We start from the raw sequence: 17,392 nt of genomic DNA, 5'->3' as shown, positions 1-17,392 counted from the left end.
CTCCCAGATGAGTTGTAGTTCTCCAGCACTTTTGTTGCCAGCCGGCGTGACAGCGCCAGCGCCACAAACCAAGCCGGTGTTTGCCAGTCCGTGCTGAGCCGTGTTGCCGTGTAGCTGCTCGACGTCCTTGGTGGTGAGCTAGTGGTAATGAATTTGACTCCCCCACAGTGATGTATCCGAGAGAGGTTTCCGCGGCAGCTCGAGAGATTTATATGGTAAGATCGGGGGGCGACTCAGTCTATAGTGCTGGGACTCCTTTAGCACAAGTGCACAGAGGAAGCAAGGATAATGGTTGTAGTGATATAAGGGAGGTTATACAAATTGGCACTAATGGAAATATAGCGGTGAAAACTCCGGATGATGTCACTAAAAAGGACAAGGCTGGGACTCAAGTGGTTAATGAAGTCCACTTGCTGCCACTGCCCCTTATAGACAGGGATGGTCTGTCAGGGAGTCCCTGACATGACATATGTAAAATTATTAGACATAAAGTTCATGGAAAGTACCAGCTGAATATTTTGCTTTTGAATTATAGATCGTTAGTCAAACACACCCTCTTATGTGGCAGATTACATTGTGAGACTTGATATTGACATTTGTGCCATAACAGAGACATGGTTCCATGAAGCATCTGGTCCTTCTATGATTCTGGCGACGCCAAGCAATTGTATAATGAGATGTAAGAATAGGCAGGGTCAAAATGGCGGTGGAGTGGCATTTATTCACAAAAATAAGCAGGCTATCTGGGAAACAGAGATTATAAATCCAGAGAGATGTGATACCCTCCTCATTAAAGTTCAGACTGAAGCCACAGTTGCAGTTAATATTCTGTTGGTTTACAGGCCCCTTATTTATATGGTAGACCTTACAACCCAATTGGGTAATTTGTTACTCCCACTGTCCTCTAGATTTATATTGAGGGGAGACTTGAACTTATGGAAAGGGAATGGTAGTGATGCTCAGGCCCGAGAGCTGGAGAATATTTTGTCGAGTTTGAGCTTCACCCATCATATGGATGAAGCTACACATGTAAAAGGCAACTTATTAGATTGGATTGCTACATATAATATTACACCGAGCAAGCCTTTGGTCTCGCCATGTACATGGTCTGACCATTTGTTTATTCATTGCTCCATACTTTTCCCCAACCATGTTAAGCCAATTGCTATGCCCAAAAAATGGATTAGCTCAAGGAATATTAGGAAGGTGACTACCACAAAAAACTTGAAAAGGCTCCAGATCCTGCAAAATAATGCACTAAGATGTGCCCTTAACCTCCCGCGCAAAGGCTCACATATCCACGGCCAGCAAAGAAGTCCTTTGGCTCCCGATCCACGACAGAATCAAGCTAAGAACCCTGGTCATCACCCATAAGTGCCTGTCACGCACCGCCCCTCGCTACCTCCCCCTCGCTACCTCTCAGACGAATTCGCTAGACATTGCTCCACTAGACCCACCAGAACCCCTTACCTGCACCAACAAAGGTCCCCAACTATAACCGAAAAACAGCAGGAGGTTCAAGCTTCCCAGTGCTCGCAGCACAATGCTGGAATACCCTCCCTCTTGCAATTAGACCGGAAGCCGCATTCTGGCCATTCAGAGCCATGGTGAAATCATGGTTACTACCCTAAACATCCAATCTCTCAATGACATGTTCGGCCAGCCGCCGTTCGCCACCATGTAGTAATGTTCACCCTGGCTTTATCCGATTCAGGACCACCCTGTAACCCGGTCCTCACTCTCCACTGTAACTATCTTGTACACTGGTCTCTGTCTACTTTATTCTTGTATGTAACTACTCAGAGCCTGGACTAATGTATGTTCTGACTGGTGTATTAAGGTGTTTGTGTAACGATATGTAACTCTGCCGTGCACATGATTATGCGCCCAGCTACCTGAGGGTTCGGACGCGCTTTATAAATAAACAAACTAAACTAAACTAAACTGAGAACATGCTTCAATGGTTTATCCCCCTAATAAATAATTTACCAAATCTGCACACCGCCGATCAACTCACTAAATGGTATTAAGAGACTAGGGCCATCAAATCCTTGGCCCCACAAAACACCAAACTGGTGGCCCGTAAGAAACAGAATTATTGGTTTTTCAGAGTTAAAGGTTCTGAGGACATGTAAAAGAAAATGTTTTTATATATGGAAACGCTCACAATCTGAAGGCAAAAAGTGCATATACAGTGTGAAGACTAAAGAGTATAAACTGGCGCTTGTTCAAGCCAAAAAAAGACACAATTGAATTAAGAATAGAACAGACCAAACATGAGTCCATAGAACTTTTTATAATTCTTAAGAAATTAGAAAAGCCTCTGGAGAACACTGGTAAGGTGCCAGTTAAAGATAAAGCATGGTGTACCGTAATACAGGACTCCATGATAAAAAGAACTGGAAACTATTAAAGGTAACATTCAGACATAAAGGGCAGACATGGATCAGTGCGTATAAGAACCTTGTGCGTAACAAAACAGAGACTGAGGATGTACATAGGCAGGCAATTCCCAGCTTTAACTTTTGAAAGGTGACGGAAGGAGAACTTGGGTTAATTCTGAACAGCCTTAAACCCACAAACTGCAAGGGGGACACCTTCCCAGCATTGTTGGTTAAGGACTGTTCAGAGACATTACTTAATCTTTTAACTAAAATTGTTAACACCTCACTTACCGAGTGTCATGTGCCATTGGATCTTAAAAAAGCATGGATTACTCCGCTGTTTAAGAAGACTGACCTTGACCCAGACCTACGAGCTAACTACAGACCCATTGCTAACGCTCCTTTTTTGTTGAAGATTTTGGATAGGGGCACCCATCAACAAGTACTTGACCACTTAACAAAATATAATGATATGATAGGTTATTTATAACGCACTTAATACCCAGAGATTTCTAAGTGCGGATCCGGGGATCGAACCTGTGGTGCTCCGTGTCGTCTTGCTTCCAAGGAAAGCACGTTACCTGTGAGCTATCCTCCTGAGACTAGTGGCAGTCCGGTTTCAGACCAGGTTTCAGCACAGAATTGGCCCTTCTGGACCTGAAGTCTAATATGCTGTGCAACATGGATAAGGGCCAAGTCATTTTACTGATGGTCTTAGAACTTTCAGCCGCTTTCTACTTGGTAGAACATCCACTCCTGCTGCGCAGACTGAAGGAAGTTGCCAGTTTTAGTGATGATGCAGTGGAATGGGTTCAATCCTTCCTGGAGGGCAGACCTGTAAGAGTCTGTAGTGGTATTGCCAAGGCCTCCCCAGTTCCTTTGCCTTATGGTGTTCCTCCGGGAGCTTGCCTGTCTCCCTCGTTGTATAATATTTTCACTGCACCCATGTGTCAATTACTTGAGAGCAAGGGTATATGCTTTTCCAACTATGCGGGTGATACTCAGTGTATCATACCCTTTTCAGGTAAGCACAAGGAGGAAATAATTGTCATTAAAGAGATATTTGATCTCATTCAACGGTGGATGAGGGAGAATGGACTGGCTCTGAATAATGAGTAGAGAGAACCTATGATTATAGGGACACTTAATCCAATATAATTGGTAAGAAGCCAATTATTCTTATCCGTATGGTTTAGATATTTTTTATATATGTGTACAAAAAAGAAAGTTCATCATAGTCATTGTAGGGGTCTATCTTTTCTATTTAACAATGCAGTCAATATGTTTAACACAGTAATTCATCATCATTACAATGCTTTTTCATCATCAACTTCAGATTCAACAATGTATAAATTACATTAATGATTCCAATTCATCACACTTGTTTCATTACAATATAACAACAATTGTTATGTTCCAAGTAAAATATTGATAGGATATCTTGATATCGTCTAGGTGCTCTAATTGTGTTGGTTGTTCTCATGGGGACACCTCCTATTGGTCACTACGCGTTTCGGGCTTCGAGGAGCCCTTCTTCAGGTGAAGATATCGGAACATTGGGTATTTTTTCTTGGAATCTGCTGTGAGTCCCTCGAGGCTACACTGCTTTAGATTGCCAGACTGAGAGATGACTATTCAGAGTTCAAAATAGCAGACTGTAAAATCCCCACTAAGAAGAAGATTCAAACGAGGGGAGTCTTGTTGGATCAAAATCTTTCTATGAGAGCCTAGATTAGTAGTCTTGTTTCTACATCCTCCTATTATATAAGGTTATTGGCCCATATACGGCCATTCGTATCTATCGAGGATACTGAGACTATTGCTAGAGCGTTCATAGTCTCAAAGACTGATTATTGCAGTGGTCTCTTGATGGGAACTAACAAAGGGGTAATTGCAAGACTACAGGTCATTCACAACAGTGCCAATAGATCTATAGATGGCCCCAGAAAGTATGATCATGTTTTGGAAGCCAGGAGGAGCCTACACTGGCTCCCGGTCGAGGCCAGGATACATTTTCGTTTGCTCAATTTAGTGCATAAATGCAGAGAGGGCTCCAACTCACAATATCTGGTGAATAGGCTAAGTATGAAATAATCTGGAAGAAATGTAAGATCAGATAATAACTCCATGTTGGTTGTTCCTAGAGCCAAGCTTGCGTAAGTGGATAAGCGTTTGATATAGCTGCACCCAGATTGTGGAATTCTATTCCATCTGATCTCACAGGTGAAAAATCACTGGAGAAATACAAGAAACATCGGAAGATCTTTCTTTTCAGATAAAGGCTGCGTATGAGACAGGTCCCGTTTGTTTCTCAGGCTGTTCCTAGGGTATTGTTTTTATTTGTATTATGTTGTTGCGTATTTCTTCTCCCCTTTTAAGTATCATCTTCTGCGGCTGTATCCAGGCCATTATTGGTTGCGCGGTATAAAAGAAAATAAAGTAAAGTACAAGCTTTTAAATCAAATACACGTCATAAATGACATCATGGTTAGTGATAGGAAAACTCTTTTATTCACTTGTTCTATTGGTTAATAATATCTAACACTGGCACATTCTATATACGTGGGCTAGGGATCCGCAGAAAAAGTTGAAAGGAAAACATTGAATTTCGAAATGACCACATATTTTGAGCAGAAGGAGGTACGGGGGCTTCACCTGCATTTTTACACAAATAAAACGTGGTCATTTCGATATTCGATGCTTTCACATATATCCGTGGGCTACTACTATTGTGTATTCTTTAACTGATGGCTCCTTCTAAGCTCGTCCTACTAAAAATGATACACTTCGTTCTAACATATCATTGGTTGGCACTATACTATGTTAGCCAACATAGCATTCTTATTGGTTAATAGTTTGCTCATCCGATCTTGGGCACTTTAATGTGATGCGAGGGTGCGTGGTGAGGAAGGGAAGATGAACGGGCCGCTAAGATTCAGTTTGAAGAAGTTACTCCCTGTAAGGGAGATTTATCATTGTTATGCTTCATCCCCTCTCCTAGAGAGACCCCCCCACATTTTGCTGGACTTCTGGAAATTGTCCCTTAATCCTGAATGAGTGGAGCTTTTTTCCACTCATTCATTCTTATGGGTTCTGTCTTTCGGAACTCTATTCTTTGTATTTGACCTATACTATGGAGTCTATTTTTCTCCATAGCTCTTAATGGAATCTGTATTTGACTACTGCAGCAGACAGCTCCTTATGGGCAGTGTTGCTGGGGACCATTAGGGTCCTCCTTTGAGATTCTTTTCTTTATCCTAGAGTAACTACAGTTCTTAAGGACATCTCTTCAAAAACCTTATAGTCTGAGAGATTGGCACACCCCACCTTATGTGGAATGGCAAAGGGATACCTAGTATCCCCCTTCGCTCTGCTCCTGTGACTTTTTAGTCACATTGACAATCTCCTAGTTATGGCTGGTAGTAGTGGGCATGCCCCACCAAATATTGTGTAGTTTTTGTACCGCAGACTCTGTCCACAGCCTCGGTAGGACACAAAAGGGGCACCCAAGTACCAACTTGGGGCCTCCATTCTTTTTTCGCAATTACTAGCATGGTTGTTCTTTGTTAGCCCTTCTTCTACCATTCTGGGAGGGGGAGGCCAGTGTATGTGTTTTGCCTTTGGCGGGAACCCTTGGGTGTCCCCGCCTAGGCTGCAGAGTATTTGGGCAGGCAGCAGTGGGGGAGGAGTTTTCCACCCCCCATGTCCTTTGTCTACCAGAGTGCCTGAATAGAGTAGGCGCCCACTGGGAGTCTGGCTGTCCTGATTGGACAGCCAAACACCCTTTTCTGTAAATTGTTGATAGTGATTGCAGAAGAGTGTGTGGTGGAACTCTATAAAAGGTTAGGCTCCTGAAGTGAAAAGCAAGTTGACCGCTGGAAGCTGAAGTAACAGAAGAAGATGACCAGAGATGCCTGCAGACCCTTTGCAATAGTGTGATGCGTCCACTGCTGTCCTGACCCCGTTTTCTGTACGACAGTAGAGCTCCGAAGAGGACGACTCCTTCCCTTTGGCTGATGGGAACAACCATTCCCAAGACAAACTTTGATTTGAGCCATCTCCCGAGGTCCTGTGAGTTCCCAAAGCTGCAGAACCCCAATATAAGGAGACCTGCTGCCCATTTCGACTGCATCATCGTGGAAAGGGTGAATCCATTCAAATATTTGCTGAGCCATCAAGGACACTCCAGACATCCGATCCAACTTGCTGAGGACCCCATCATCAGAGTGCGGGACTGCTGGAAGCATGGAAGAGTGACCGGGCAAATCGCATCCTTTGTTGGTGCTGCAGAAAAGATGCCAAAACCACATAGTGAGCAGAGAAGTTGCTGAAAGTCGTGCCAGAGGTCCTCCCTCGAGACTGCTGCTGAGCCATCCCATCCATTGTCCTGCCTTCAGTCATCAGACTAAGGAATCCGGAGGTCGGGTCCAGAGCTGCATCATCATGGAACATCCACCACAAACATGTTCTTATAACCTAATGTACTGTGGGAAAAAAGGTATTGCTTACCTGATTCCAGAAAGTCGATCCAGAGCACTCAAGTGCACATTGAAGCATCCAGGGCAACCCCCTCTTACCTCTGATCCAAGCCGTTGCTTGTTTCCCTTTAGAGTCCTTTAACAGGGTCTCTGACATTGGTTAAGCATTCTTGTATCTTCCTTCCTAGAGACTAAAAAGTATCCACAGGACCATTTGATTTCTGCTAGCTCTGCTAGGATAACATTAAAGAATTGTTTCCTTCCCAAAAATCACTATCTTGTATGTGTGTGCAGACTAAATACAATTACTGTATTACTTTGTGGGTGTGCAGTATTACCAATAGAACTGTCAAACTCTGTAACAATTGTATACGTTCAGCAACTACCAACTATGATGTGACCCTTTGAAAAGTATTGAAAAGTATACCTATGTGTGCTGGTTTATTTTGCTAAGTATTTCTACAGTGACTCTTGTGTAAATAACATATCTATATTTTAATATACATTTATGTGTAAGTGTTTCTTTGAGGTGCATTACTGACTGGGTCAGTGTACTTACCTACAGCTCACATCTGCCTCTTAAGATAGGACTGACTGCTCTGCCACTCTACCAAGGTCCTTCAGTAGTACAGCCTGATATCAAGAGATGGGGATACACAAATCACTGGGATAGTTTACTAAAGTCTTACCTCCAAGTGGGACTTTAGGTAAACTCTCCTAACACTCCCTTTTCGTTCCCAGGCTTAAGACCATATCTGCCAATGTGTTTGTGGCCTTGGCATGTCGTCGGTGTATGGATGTGCTAAAGGAGTAGCAGGTGCACTATCTAGTGAAGCCTGGAATGCATTATCACTGTTCTGATCACGTATTAGAGGACCACTGTTCAGAATTCATTTTCATCTATTTATTGTGTTTTCCTGCTATCCTAATCTGTGTGTGCTGTGCTGTGCATTTATTCATTAGGAGGTTGTTTGTCACAGTACCTATTTGCACCTGGAAATCAAGGCTATCTGTACTTTCTTACTGCTAGCAACAGAAACAAAGGAACTTTATAGTTGCATATTGTGTGCTTCTGAAGAATGGTATCTAGTGTGGCTTCGATTCCCTGTCGGGGCCCCCTTCCTTACTGACCTTGTTGCCCGAGCATCTGGCTGAATATCACGGGCTTGGGATTGTGTGTAAAGCAGTTCTGATGTCAGGATTCAGTATTTCAGAATAAAAGCCTTTCACAGTTGCGTCTGACAAATGGCAGTACTCTGGTTCATCCTCCACCACGTTAATGTTTTTTCATGTCTCATGCGCTGTATGCACCATACGCCATACATTAATCCTTGTCCATGTATTCTGCAAACTATCCCTACCTATGCCCATCTCTATGCTACTTGTGTAACCCTATCTGTGTATTCGGCAACCTTTCCCTAAACTTGTGAGTGCACTCAACATCTCACCCTACTTGTGTAGCGCAATCTATTCCATTCTTTATGGCGGTTGCATTACCTCTAATGTTTAAACCGGTTGTTTACAGATCACTTCTCAGCTTTTACCTTTGTTTGCTTCTAGGGACAGGTGGGGGTGGGGCCAGACCTTGTGCTGATCTTATCTGCATCATCACAACCATATAGTGAGGTCTGTCTTGCTTGCAACTCGTAAGTTCTTAAGATCGGACAAACTGCTCCATTTCCCTGATTTCTGATAAATTCAGTGATCACCGACCTATATCTGACAAGTGCAAGTTTAGATTTTTCAATTACAGGGTCCATGAACCTGATACCGAAGTAGTGATAGAATTGTACCTGATCAATGGGCTCTCCATCGATGGCTAAGAGCAGTTAAGGCTTTTTCTTTTTGGCCACCGGTGGCAGGACTATGGATTTCGTTTTTTGCACAATTAATGTCAAGACCATTATCCTTACAATACTGCAGAATAGGGTTAGTTGTTTCCTTAATCCTATTGGAGTAAGTGATGCTAGTACAGCATAGTATGTGAAAAGTAAAGCTGGGATTTCCTCCTTGCCCAATCTAGGGGAATGTGTGGGAATTGTTAAAGGTTTGTCATTGGCACCATTGATGAATAAGGAAAAAATCACAGGGGACTATACACACCCTTGCAGCACTCCTTTTTGAACACGGAACGGTGGAGTAAACGTGCCAGCCAATCTCCATCTTTCACTAGCCAGGATATTATTATAGAGAGTCTGTAAGGCACTAATCAATGTGTCGTTAAGCGTATCAAACACTTCCCATCATTTTACACGAGGGACCCCACCGAAGGCAGTCTTCAGGTCTATAAACAGGACATATAAAATAACCTTGCCCAAAGTTACATATTTCTAGATTGAAAGAAAGAACCAAAATCGCTGGACCCAGAATGGAAGCCAGTCTGCAAGTGGTAAATAACATCCCTTTTCTTTGATCCAGGCTTCCAGCCTTCCTAATAACACCCTGGCAAATATCTTCCCCAGCCCGTCCAATAAGGCTGTTGGGCAGTAATTTGATGGTTTTTGCCGCCCTCCTTTATTCTCCATTTTTTCCCCAATGGATACATTGAGGTCCATTTTGTGTTAGCGGGTCAGGTGTTTGGTGCCTCATTCCTCTTGGAGAGGAACTCTCCCAGTTCATGCCATTTCTGGTCATGGCTCTATTCCTGTGGCTCTGGTTTGGTACCAATGTTCTTGGTTGACCCCAGGTACATTTTGGTACTGACATTTTTAGTTTTCTTTACTTTGCCTTCTTCCTCTGGACACCAGGTTTCTGACAGGCTTTTCATGTCTTAGAGGTTCACAGGTCCTTGTATTTTCTGAAATGGAAGAAAAAGAAACCTGGCCAGGACAGAGGCTGGTAGGACTTAAGACAAGGACATTTGTAGAAATAGTCCTTTATATATTCTGGGACTCTGTGAAGCCAGGGACGGGTGTCCCTCTCAACTCCCCCATTCCACCATCGGGGCAGGACCCTGATAGGTCTTCTGCCCCAGGTTGAAGGGGTTCCCTGAGCCCAACCCCACAGCCCGGACAGGATATTGTGCACCTGTAACAATATGCAAGTATTGCCCCCGTAAATTACTTTCTTGTGCGAGTCAATCTTATATGCAGTTCATCTGACATCTATGACTTTAACAGTATTTTATGTCCATTCCCCCGGCAACATTGGCAGCTGGCACTAGTGACACAGGCGCTTAGGATGTACAGCCAGAAACTGGAAATTATTCAATATTTCTTTCTTTTCCTTGGGGGCAAAGTGAGGTTCATGTCACCATTGCTAAAGGACTAAGGGGGAATGTATCCCTGGCCTTTGCCCCATGTAATTCAGCCGGCAATCGATTCAGCACCTTCATGCATGCCTGCATAAGTGCACAATACAGCATTTGAAATCGCTTGTGCGACATGCCTTGCAGGCCCAGCTAATGTGGAGCCCATTTCAACAATCAATATGATGGATGGGTCCACCCCTTGGTGGCAAACAGTCTGAGGCACTCGTAGGGTATACATTATTATATTTTTTTTTTTTAAATGAATTTGTATTTGGTTAAATGAAAACCTTTTACAAAACTTTCTAATTCATATTTCAATTTAAAACATCCAAATAATAAAACAAAGAAAAGAAAGAACTCTTTTTATTTATTTTTTTATTTTTCTCTCCAAGAAACGAACTTCCTTTTCCAAGCACTAGGCATAGCTAACCGGCGCTATGCCTAAACAGCAAAATTAAAATAATAAACTCTTCATGGTTTGCATTTTGTTCTGGAATCGCATAAAAATAAAATCATATAAAAAGAACAAGCCTGTTAAATACAATGACTAATATGGATACAAATGTTTAAAAAAAGGGCGCTCCTCTCCAGAAAGAAGATGGCATGATAACCTGTTCTGAGAGGAGAGTTTGCAGCACACGCCTTTTGCTCACTGTACCTTTCACAGATGGGAAATCTCCATTTGCATATCAGTGTTTGGCCCGCCCACATGGGCAGTCCAGCATCGAAATCTTATGGCAATTCCTCTCTGAACAAGAGTACCAACAGCAACCCCATACACGTGTTTCAGCCTTGTTGGGCCTCATCACTGAGGTGAAGCTGTGTCTCTATGAGCACAGTGAGCAGGGAGTCCACGTCTGGTTGCCCCCAGGTAACACAGGGTGACCAACCCCAAGTTCCTTGCAAATATTTCAAAAAAGATAGCTGGCACTCCTCTCCAGAAAGAACACGGCATGATAACCTGTTCTGAGATGAGAGTTTGCAGCACACGCTTTTTGCTCACTGTACGTTTCACAGATGGGAAATATCCATTTGCATATCAGTCTTTGTCCCGCCCGCATGGGCAGTCCAGCACCGAAATGCTATGGCAATTCCTCTCTGAACAAGAGTACCAACAGCAACCCCATACACGTGTTTCAGCCTTGTTGAGCCTCATCAGTGAGGTGAAGCTGTGTCTCTCTGAGGACAGTGAGCAGGGAGTCCACGTCTGGTTGCCCCCAGGTAACTCAGGGTGACCAACCCCAAGTTCCTTGCAAATATTTCAAAAAAGGTAGCAGGCGCTCCTCTCCAGAAAGAACATGGCATGATAACCTGTTCTGAGATGAGAGTTTGCAGCACACGCTTTTTGCGGACTCCCTGCTCACTGTGCCAGCAGCCATCTGAAACACTAAATGCCCAATTGCCCAGTGCCTGGCAAATGCCATAGCCAGGGCCGGTCTTTGGGGCAGCAGCGCCCTGGGCAGATTGGCGCCCCTCCACTTCCTTGTGCGCCCCTGGTCAACAGCGGGCGTGGCCACGGAGTGTCACTTTATTTTCTTTTTTAAAACCTCCTTGCTCCTGCGAGGAGGCAATTCTATGAATAGGGTGCATTAGCACCCTATTGTTCCTAAATGCGCTCTGCCGCCGCGGGTGCATTGCCTAACAATGAGGTGCCTGCTGCCACTACGCCAGCTCAGGGGAGCCCTTGAAAGACTCCCCAGAGCTGGCGTGGCGGGGGGCTAATGGTGCCTTACGTTGGTGAAGGCACCCGCGGCGGTGGGGCGCATTTGGTGCCAATCGGGTGCTCAGCACCCGATTGACATTGAATGCACCCGCCTGCTGCGCCTTCTCCCGCTACACCAGTTCGGGGGAGCCCTTGAAAGACTCCCCAAAGCTGGCGTGGTGGGGACTAATGGCGCCCTGTGGGGGGGGGGGTGGCGCCCGGGGAGTCGCCCGGCTCGCCCCCCCTTAAGGCCGTGCCTGGCCATAGCTATAAATCCTTCTTAGTCAGCAAGTGGCTGAAGGAAGCGGAGCAGATGTGAAGGCAACAAGGTGATAATACTCGAGAAAAGGACAGCCAGAGGGCTCCAGCAAACGCAAATTTAAAGAAGGGTTGTTATCATTTGAAATAATGTGGAGCTATTCAAGGGTAAGAAGAATAACGCTTTATAAGAAGAACAGACATGTCTAATCTGTACAGTAAGACTCCCAGATAGTTCTACTCTAACCCGTGAACATGCACACTCACACAAACACATTTACACAATGATTTCTGCTTTCTGATCTCAATTCTCTCCTTTCTAGGCCACCATCTCGTATTACCAGATAATGCACATGCAGACGGCCCCGCTCCCGGTGAACTTCCAGACCCTGTGCGAGAGCAGCAAGCTGTACGATCTGGGCCAGCAGTACGCCTCCTACGTCAGACAGCTGCATCGGGTGGACGACCGCGAGAACGTGTACGACTTCGAACCCTACACACCTCAGGTTACGTGGTAAGAGGATTCATGGTCAGATACCTCAACCCATTGCGCCCACCTCTGCCCACAGAGTGCTCCAGTTGCTTCTTTGATGTTCCTTAAATATTGAGTCTGCTTCAAGAGCAACCCTGCAAAAGTGTTTCGCCTTTAGCTCCTTCCTCAGAGAGAAGCCAACATGTAGCAGAATGACAAGAGAGAAGCCTGCTTACAGATAGGTCCTCAGAGGAGTGACGGGTAGCCTGCTTCGCCGAGCTGTCAGGGTGGATTCTACTTCCATTAGCTAGCAGAAACAAAGCAATTCAAAATCAGATCATGAAATAAAAGCATTGGGCAACACCTACACAGGCCTACACAATACTCCATGTGGTCAGTATCACAGCCATCCACTCATGAAAAGGAGAGGATCATGAACCAAACTGTTATCTCTAATGCTGGCCTGCATTAGAACCTGCCTTGGGGCAACTCGATGACCCATCATTGCAAGCTTTGTGGTTTGAGAGACCACTGCAATCACAGTACATCATTGAGCAATCTGACTGGTTAGGACCACCCTATGCTTGCGAACGCTTAAGCGGGTGTTTGGTGGTAATGGCAGATAGATTTGGATGTAGCCACCCTTGCTTTAAATTGTTACATTTTTAATATTTTGAAGATACAACTAAACTTGTCCATATGAAAGATCGAAAATAAAAAAACTAATTGTATTTGTTTAATATTTATATCGCGCACCAAACCCTGAGGTAGCTGGGCGCTTGAAAGCTTAGGGGTTACATACATAAGAAGGTAGACAAAATACAATCAGGTGTGAGGTAGAATGTTCGAATGGTAGAATTGTTCGAATTTCAGCTGTACCAAAATTACGTACAGCTGAAAATGTCAAACATTTCTACCGTACTGTTACCATTATAGCAAACAAGGGAAGCAGGGGTGTACCCCGCTCCCTTGTTCGCTATAATGGCAATGTGCGTGATGGGGTGTCCACCGCTCCCGATGGGAAAAATATATATATATCTTTTTTAATTAAAAAATAAAAAGGACCCACTGGCGCCGGTTCGCATGCACAAAGGTGAAGGGAACCGGTGTCGCAGAGGGGTGAAGGAGTCGGCGGCACACAACGAGGTGTGCCATCAACAGGTAAGTAAGGAGGTGGGGGGGGGAGTGGGTTGCCACAGATGTCCATGGGAGAAAAAAATGAAAGTCATTTTCGTTCAAATAACTTTAAATTTTTTCTTCCGCTGACATTTCGAATTCTATTATTTCATGGGCATCCAGCATGCACTGGTGCTGCATGATTATAAGAGCATTTGAGCACCTAGAGAGCTGCCACATTTCCACTCACAGTAGACCTCAGAAACTACAAGCAAACGAAAAATGGCGAAAAAGAAGGAGCCCACCATTTTAGCAAAATGGTGGTCCTTCTGCGCATTACCGAGGCTGATTTAACAGCCTGCAAATAATAAGACTAAAAAGTCACTGAGGTAAAACCACTGCTACCAGTCATTCAAGTTAACTTGCAATTGTAGCAAAAATGCTACAGGTAAGTAAGCAAGGGGATACATGGTATCCACCAACACTCCACATAAGGTGGGGTGTGCTGGCTCACTATGTAAAATGTAAAGGAGAACAAAAATCCTTCTTTACCCCTTGGGAGTCAGGAAGATTTATCTCAAATATGAACATCTTACCTTACACCTGTCTGTGGCGGTAAGTCACAGAATCTATGGATTGACTTGCAGTTTAGACGAGGGTCCTACTCCAGGCATGAGATCTGATGTCTCTGGCAGTGGGAGAGTCTGACGGGAGGCCGGGTCCAGGCCAAAGGCAGGGAGCCAATACCATAAGTAACATTTTTGATGTATGATCCATAAGGAGCATTTCTGTTGTGGGGTCTTACATGCATGTCTCATGTTTGGAGGGTGTTAACATCCGTCATGTAGTGTGTCCATTGGAAACCCATCAACTGTAAGAAAGGGTGATTCTGGATGAAAGGTAAATCAATGCCATCAGGGCGGCTCTCAATATCCTTAAGCACTCCCATATTTCAAATGTCAGATCTGATCTACGCTGGCTCCCAATAAAACAAAGAATCGCCTTGAAAACACCAGCCTTGACGCATAAATGCCTGGACAACAAGGCCCCACCCTACCTCTCCACCCGTCTCACTCTCCATACCTCCACACAAACTACTAGAACGCCACAAATTCACAGCCTCATTTTGGCCAGATTTAAACTCCAAAAAGCCGGAGGAGCGAGCTTCCCTGTCCTAGCCTCGAAGCTCTGGAACTCCCTTCCTGTTACCATCAGAACTGAGCCGTCTTTCCAAACCTTCAAGAATAAAACCAAATCCTGGCTCCTCACGCAGAATTCATGAAGCACTTCATATAAGGTTTGGCCTAACCCCAGGGTCGCTCTGCTTTCTTGTATATTTTGTTTATTTACCTGCTTACTTTATTGATTATGTCTATATATCTTGTATAGTTACCTGCTTATCTTTATTGCCTTTGTCTGTACATTATTGTATTCATGATTCCTCTGCGAGAATTCTGTTCCCCCGTATCTGCTTGTAAACTGGGGGAGCTTGAATTTGGTTGTCACTGACCCTTACTGTAATGTACTGTAACTGTGTTTGCAAGACTATGTGCCCGGATGCCCTTGGGCTTGGCTGGGCTTTACAAATAAACTAAATAAAATTACAAATCTGCTTGGAACTGGGTATTTTTGAGGGACATCTCCAAATGCCTTAACGTTAAAGTTCTGAATAGGATTTGGGTCGATGGTAAACTAATCCAGGAAAATGAAGGGCACAGAGGAAAACTCAAAAAACGTTCCAGGAGGATCATGCTCCACAGCAATATCCCTGGAGATTTCTCCTCCAAAACGTGGCTTGCGAACCCCTCTGAAAAATCACAGTGGTGTGTCTCGTCCACCAAGTCAGCCTCTATCCACACTGCTTGCGGGAGACATACAGTCCTTTGCACCACAGTGTGGTAAGTAGATTGATTCCCCAGATGCCGACCCCCACCCAACCCAAGGGTCAGACATCTGCTCCCATAAGTTTTTACTTTTTAAAAAAAAAATGTTTTTTATTGAGTTAGCAGAAATTAATCAACTTTTTCAATCATTACAATTACACAACAAAAGGATAAACCAATTCAAACAATAAGTATAAAAATAAGAGCATAATAACACATTTTAAAACAGCTCCCTTAAAAGAAAGAATATCATGATTGGGTGATCAAAGAACCAAAATTGAAAATTGAAAATTAGATTAGAATAAAATAAAATGACTTCAAACAGGCTTCTCTAAATTTCTACTTACACACAAAGTTAAGAACCCTTTAGGTAAACAGAAGCAAGCAGATATGGATTACATGATGCCTATTTGACTTTAAAATTACCGAAAATCACATTACCTGATATATTCCTATTCATACAAAAGTCTTTAAAATATCAACTAGGTATGTTATTCTCACTATTGCCACTTCATACACTTGAACAGTTAATTGTTTGTTTTTGGTTTTATTTTGATCAGTTGCAAATAAGAACTATTACAGCAATTTCAATGCGTTCAAACAGTTTACTGTCGCTATTCGAATACTCATGATCCTCGTGGCGACAATTGCTAACCAGCTATCTTCCGGCTTTATATTTGCAAAGTAGGCCATGTGTTTGATGAAATGTATTTGTCTTAGCCCCATAAGCGACTGACAGTCTACTATCAGATGTTCTAATGTTTTCCTAATCTGATGATCACCACAGAAACGACAAAAATTATCTTCAGCATTAAGGAGTTTCCTACGAGTTTGTATATCACGTGTAAGCCATAAATTAAGCCGCACTCGTAATATTGCACATCACACTTCTTTACTTGTCTTTAATTGTCTATGTTCTTTTATTATGAATGCTTCTGCATTCTATAACAACTGTAAAAGTTCAGCAGCACCACTAGGGAATCAGTGGCCAACACACACCTTTAAAGATTGCCTTGGCCCTCACAGAAGAGATAGAGCAACAGATTGTATCTTGAGTTTCTTGCCTAAGATATTCTTCAGAGTTCAATGTAATGAACAATGGCAATGTAACGCGGCCCCGCGCTACTTCAAAAGAATGTCCACTTTCTTTTATCCTCAAGATTTCGTAAACTCAATTAAAATCTTGCGAGGCCTGGAATACTTGAATTCTGTGGTCTTTACTTATTTGTGAGGGATTTGTCGGGCCTTAAGACCCACGTGATGTAGCAGACCCATGCTGAGACTTTCTTGCACGGATGTTTAATTTCTAGGAGTTTTGGTCAGTTTAGCAGTGCTATAACCTGATATGGATTTCTGTTCTGGATTAGGGCATTGTGCACCCCTAAATGGCTTGCCAGTCCAGAATCAAGACGCATGGCCCTCAATAAGAGGTTGCAGGCAGGCAGCCGGTAATAGCAGCGGCCTACCGGCAACCTCGGCTTACTGTTTCCGTCTCCTGATATCATGGTAATAGCGGGATATTACAGGCGACGGCGGAACTGTAATGACTCCATGGGAATGGGAGCACTGAAGCACCGGCAATGATTTATCTGCTGTAGGGGCCTGAACTACTGCCAGGTCAGGTCCACTGCCCCTACCTGCAGACTCAGTATGCTGGTCCAGGAAAGGTGCCGGTAACCGTTATTACAAGCACTTGTTTACAGACCGGCATGCTCGTAATGAGGGCCACAGTTTCTGGCCGAGCTTCAAGAGAGGCATTCTTGGTTGGACCTCCCATCTCGGAAGCAACACAATCATCATTGCACTTCCACCTGCTTTCTGAGGTATCAAAATGTGAACAATTGTACCA

General features: G+C 43.9%; 1 protein-coding gene across 4 annotated transcripts in view; it reads left to right on the top strand.

Moving 5' to 3' along the window:
• ARHGAP45 (Rho GTPase activating protein 45) overlaps positions 1–17,392 on the top strand; it is a 471,885-nt gene that overhangs the window by 404,365 nt on the left and 50,128 nt on the right. For all 4 annotated transcript variants that reach the window (XM_069647375.1, XM_069647391.1, XM_069647383.1 and 1 more), the window contains exon 13: positions 12,396–12,586. In XM_069647375.1, coding sequence (XP_069503476.1) covers positions 12,396–12,586 — 191 coding nt within the window. The remainder of the gene's footprint in view (positions 1–12,395; positions 12,587–17,392) is intronic.

Source organism: Ambystoma mexicanum, chromosome 1p, assembly GCF_040938575.1.
Source record: "Ambystoma mexicanum isolate Mex_15411 chromosome 1p, UKY_AmexF1_1, whole genome shotgun sequence".
Taxonomy (NCBI): Eukaryota; Metazoa; Chordata; class Amphibia; order Caudata; family Ambystomatidae; genus Ambystoma; species Ambystoma mexicanum.
The sequence above is the reverse complement of the archived record's forward strand: the minus strand, read 5'-3'. Positions and strand labels throughout refer to the sequence as shown.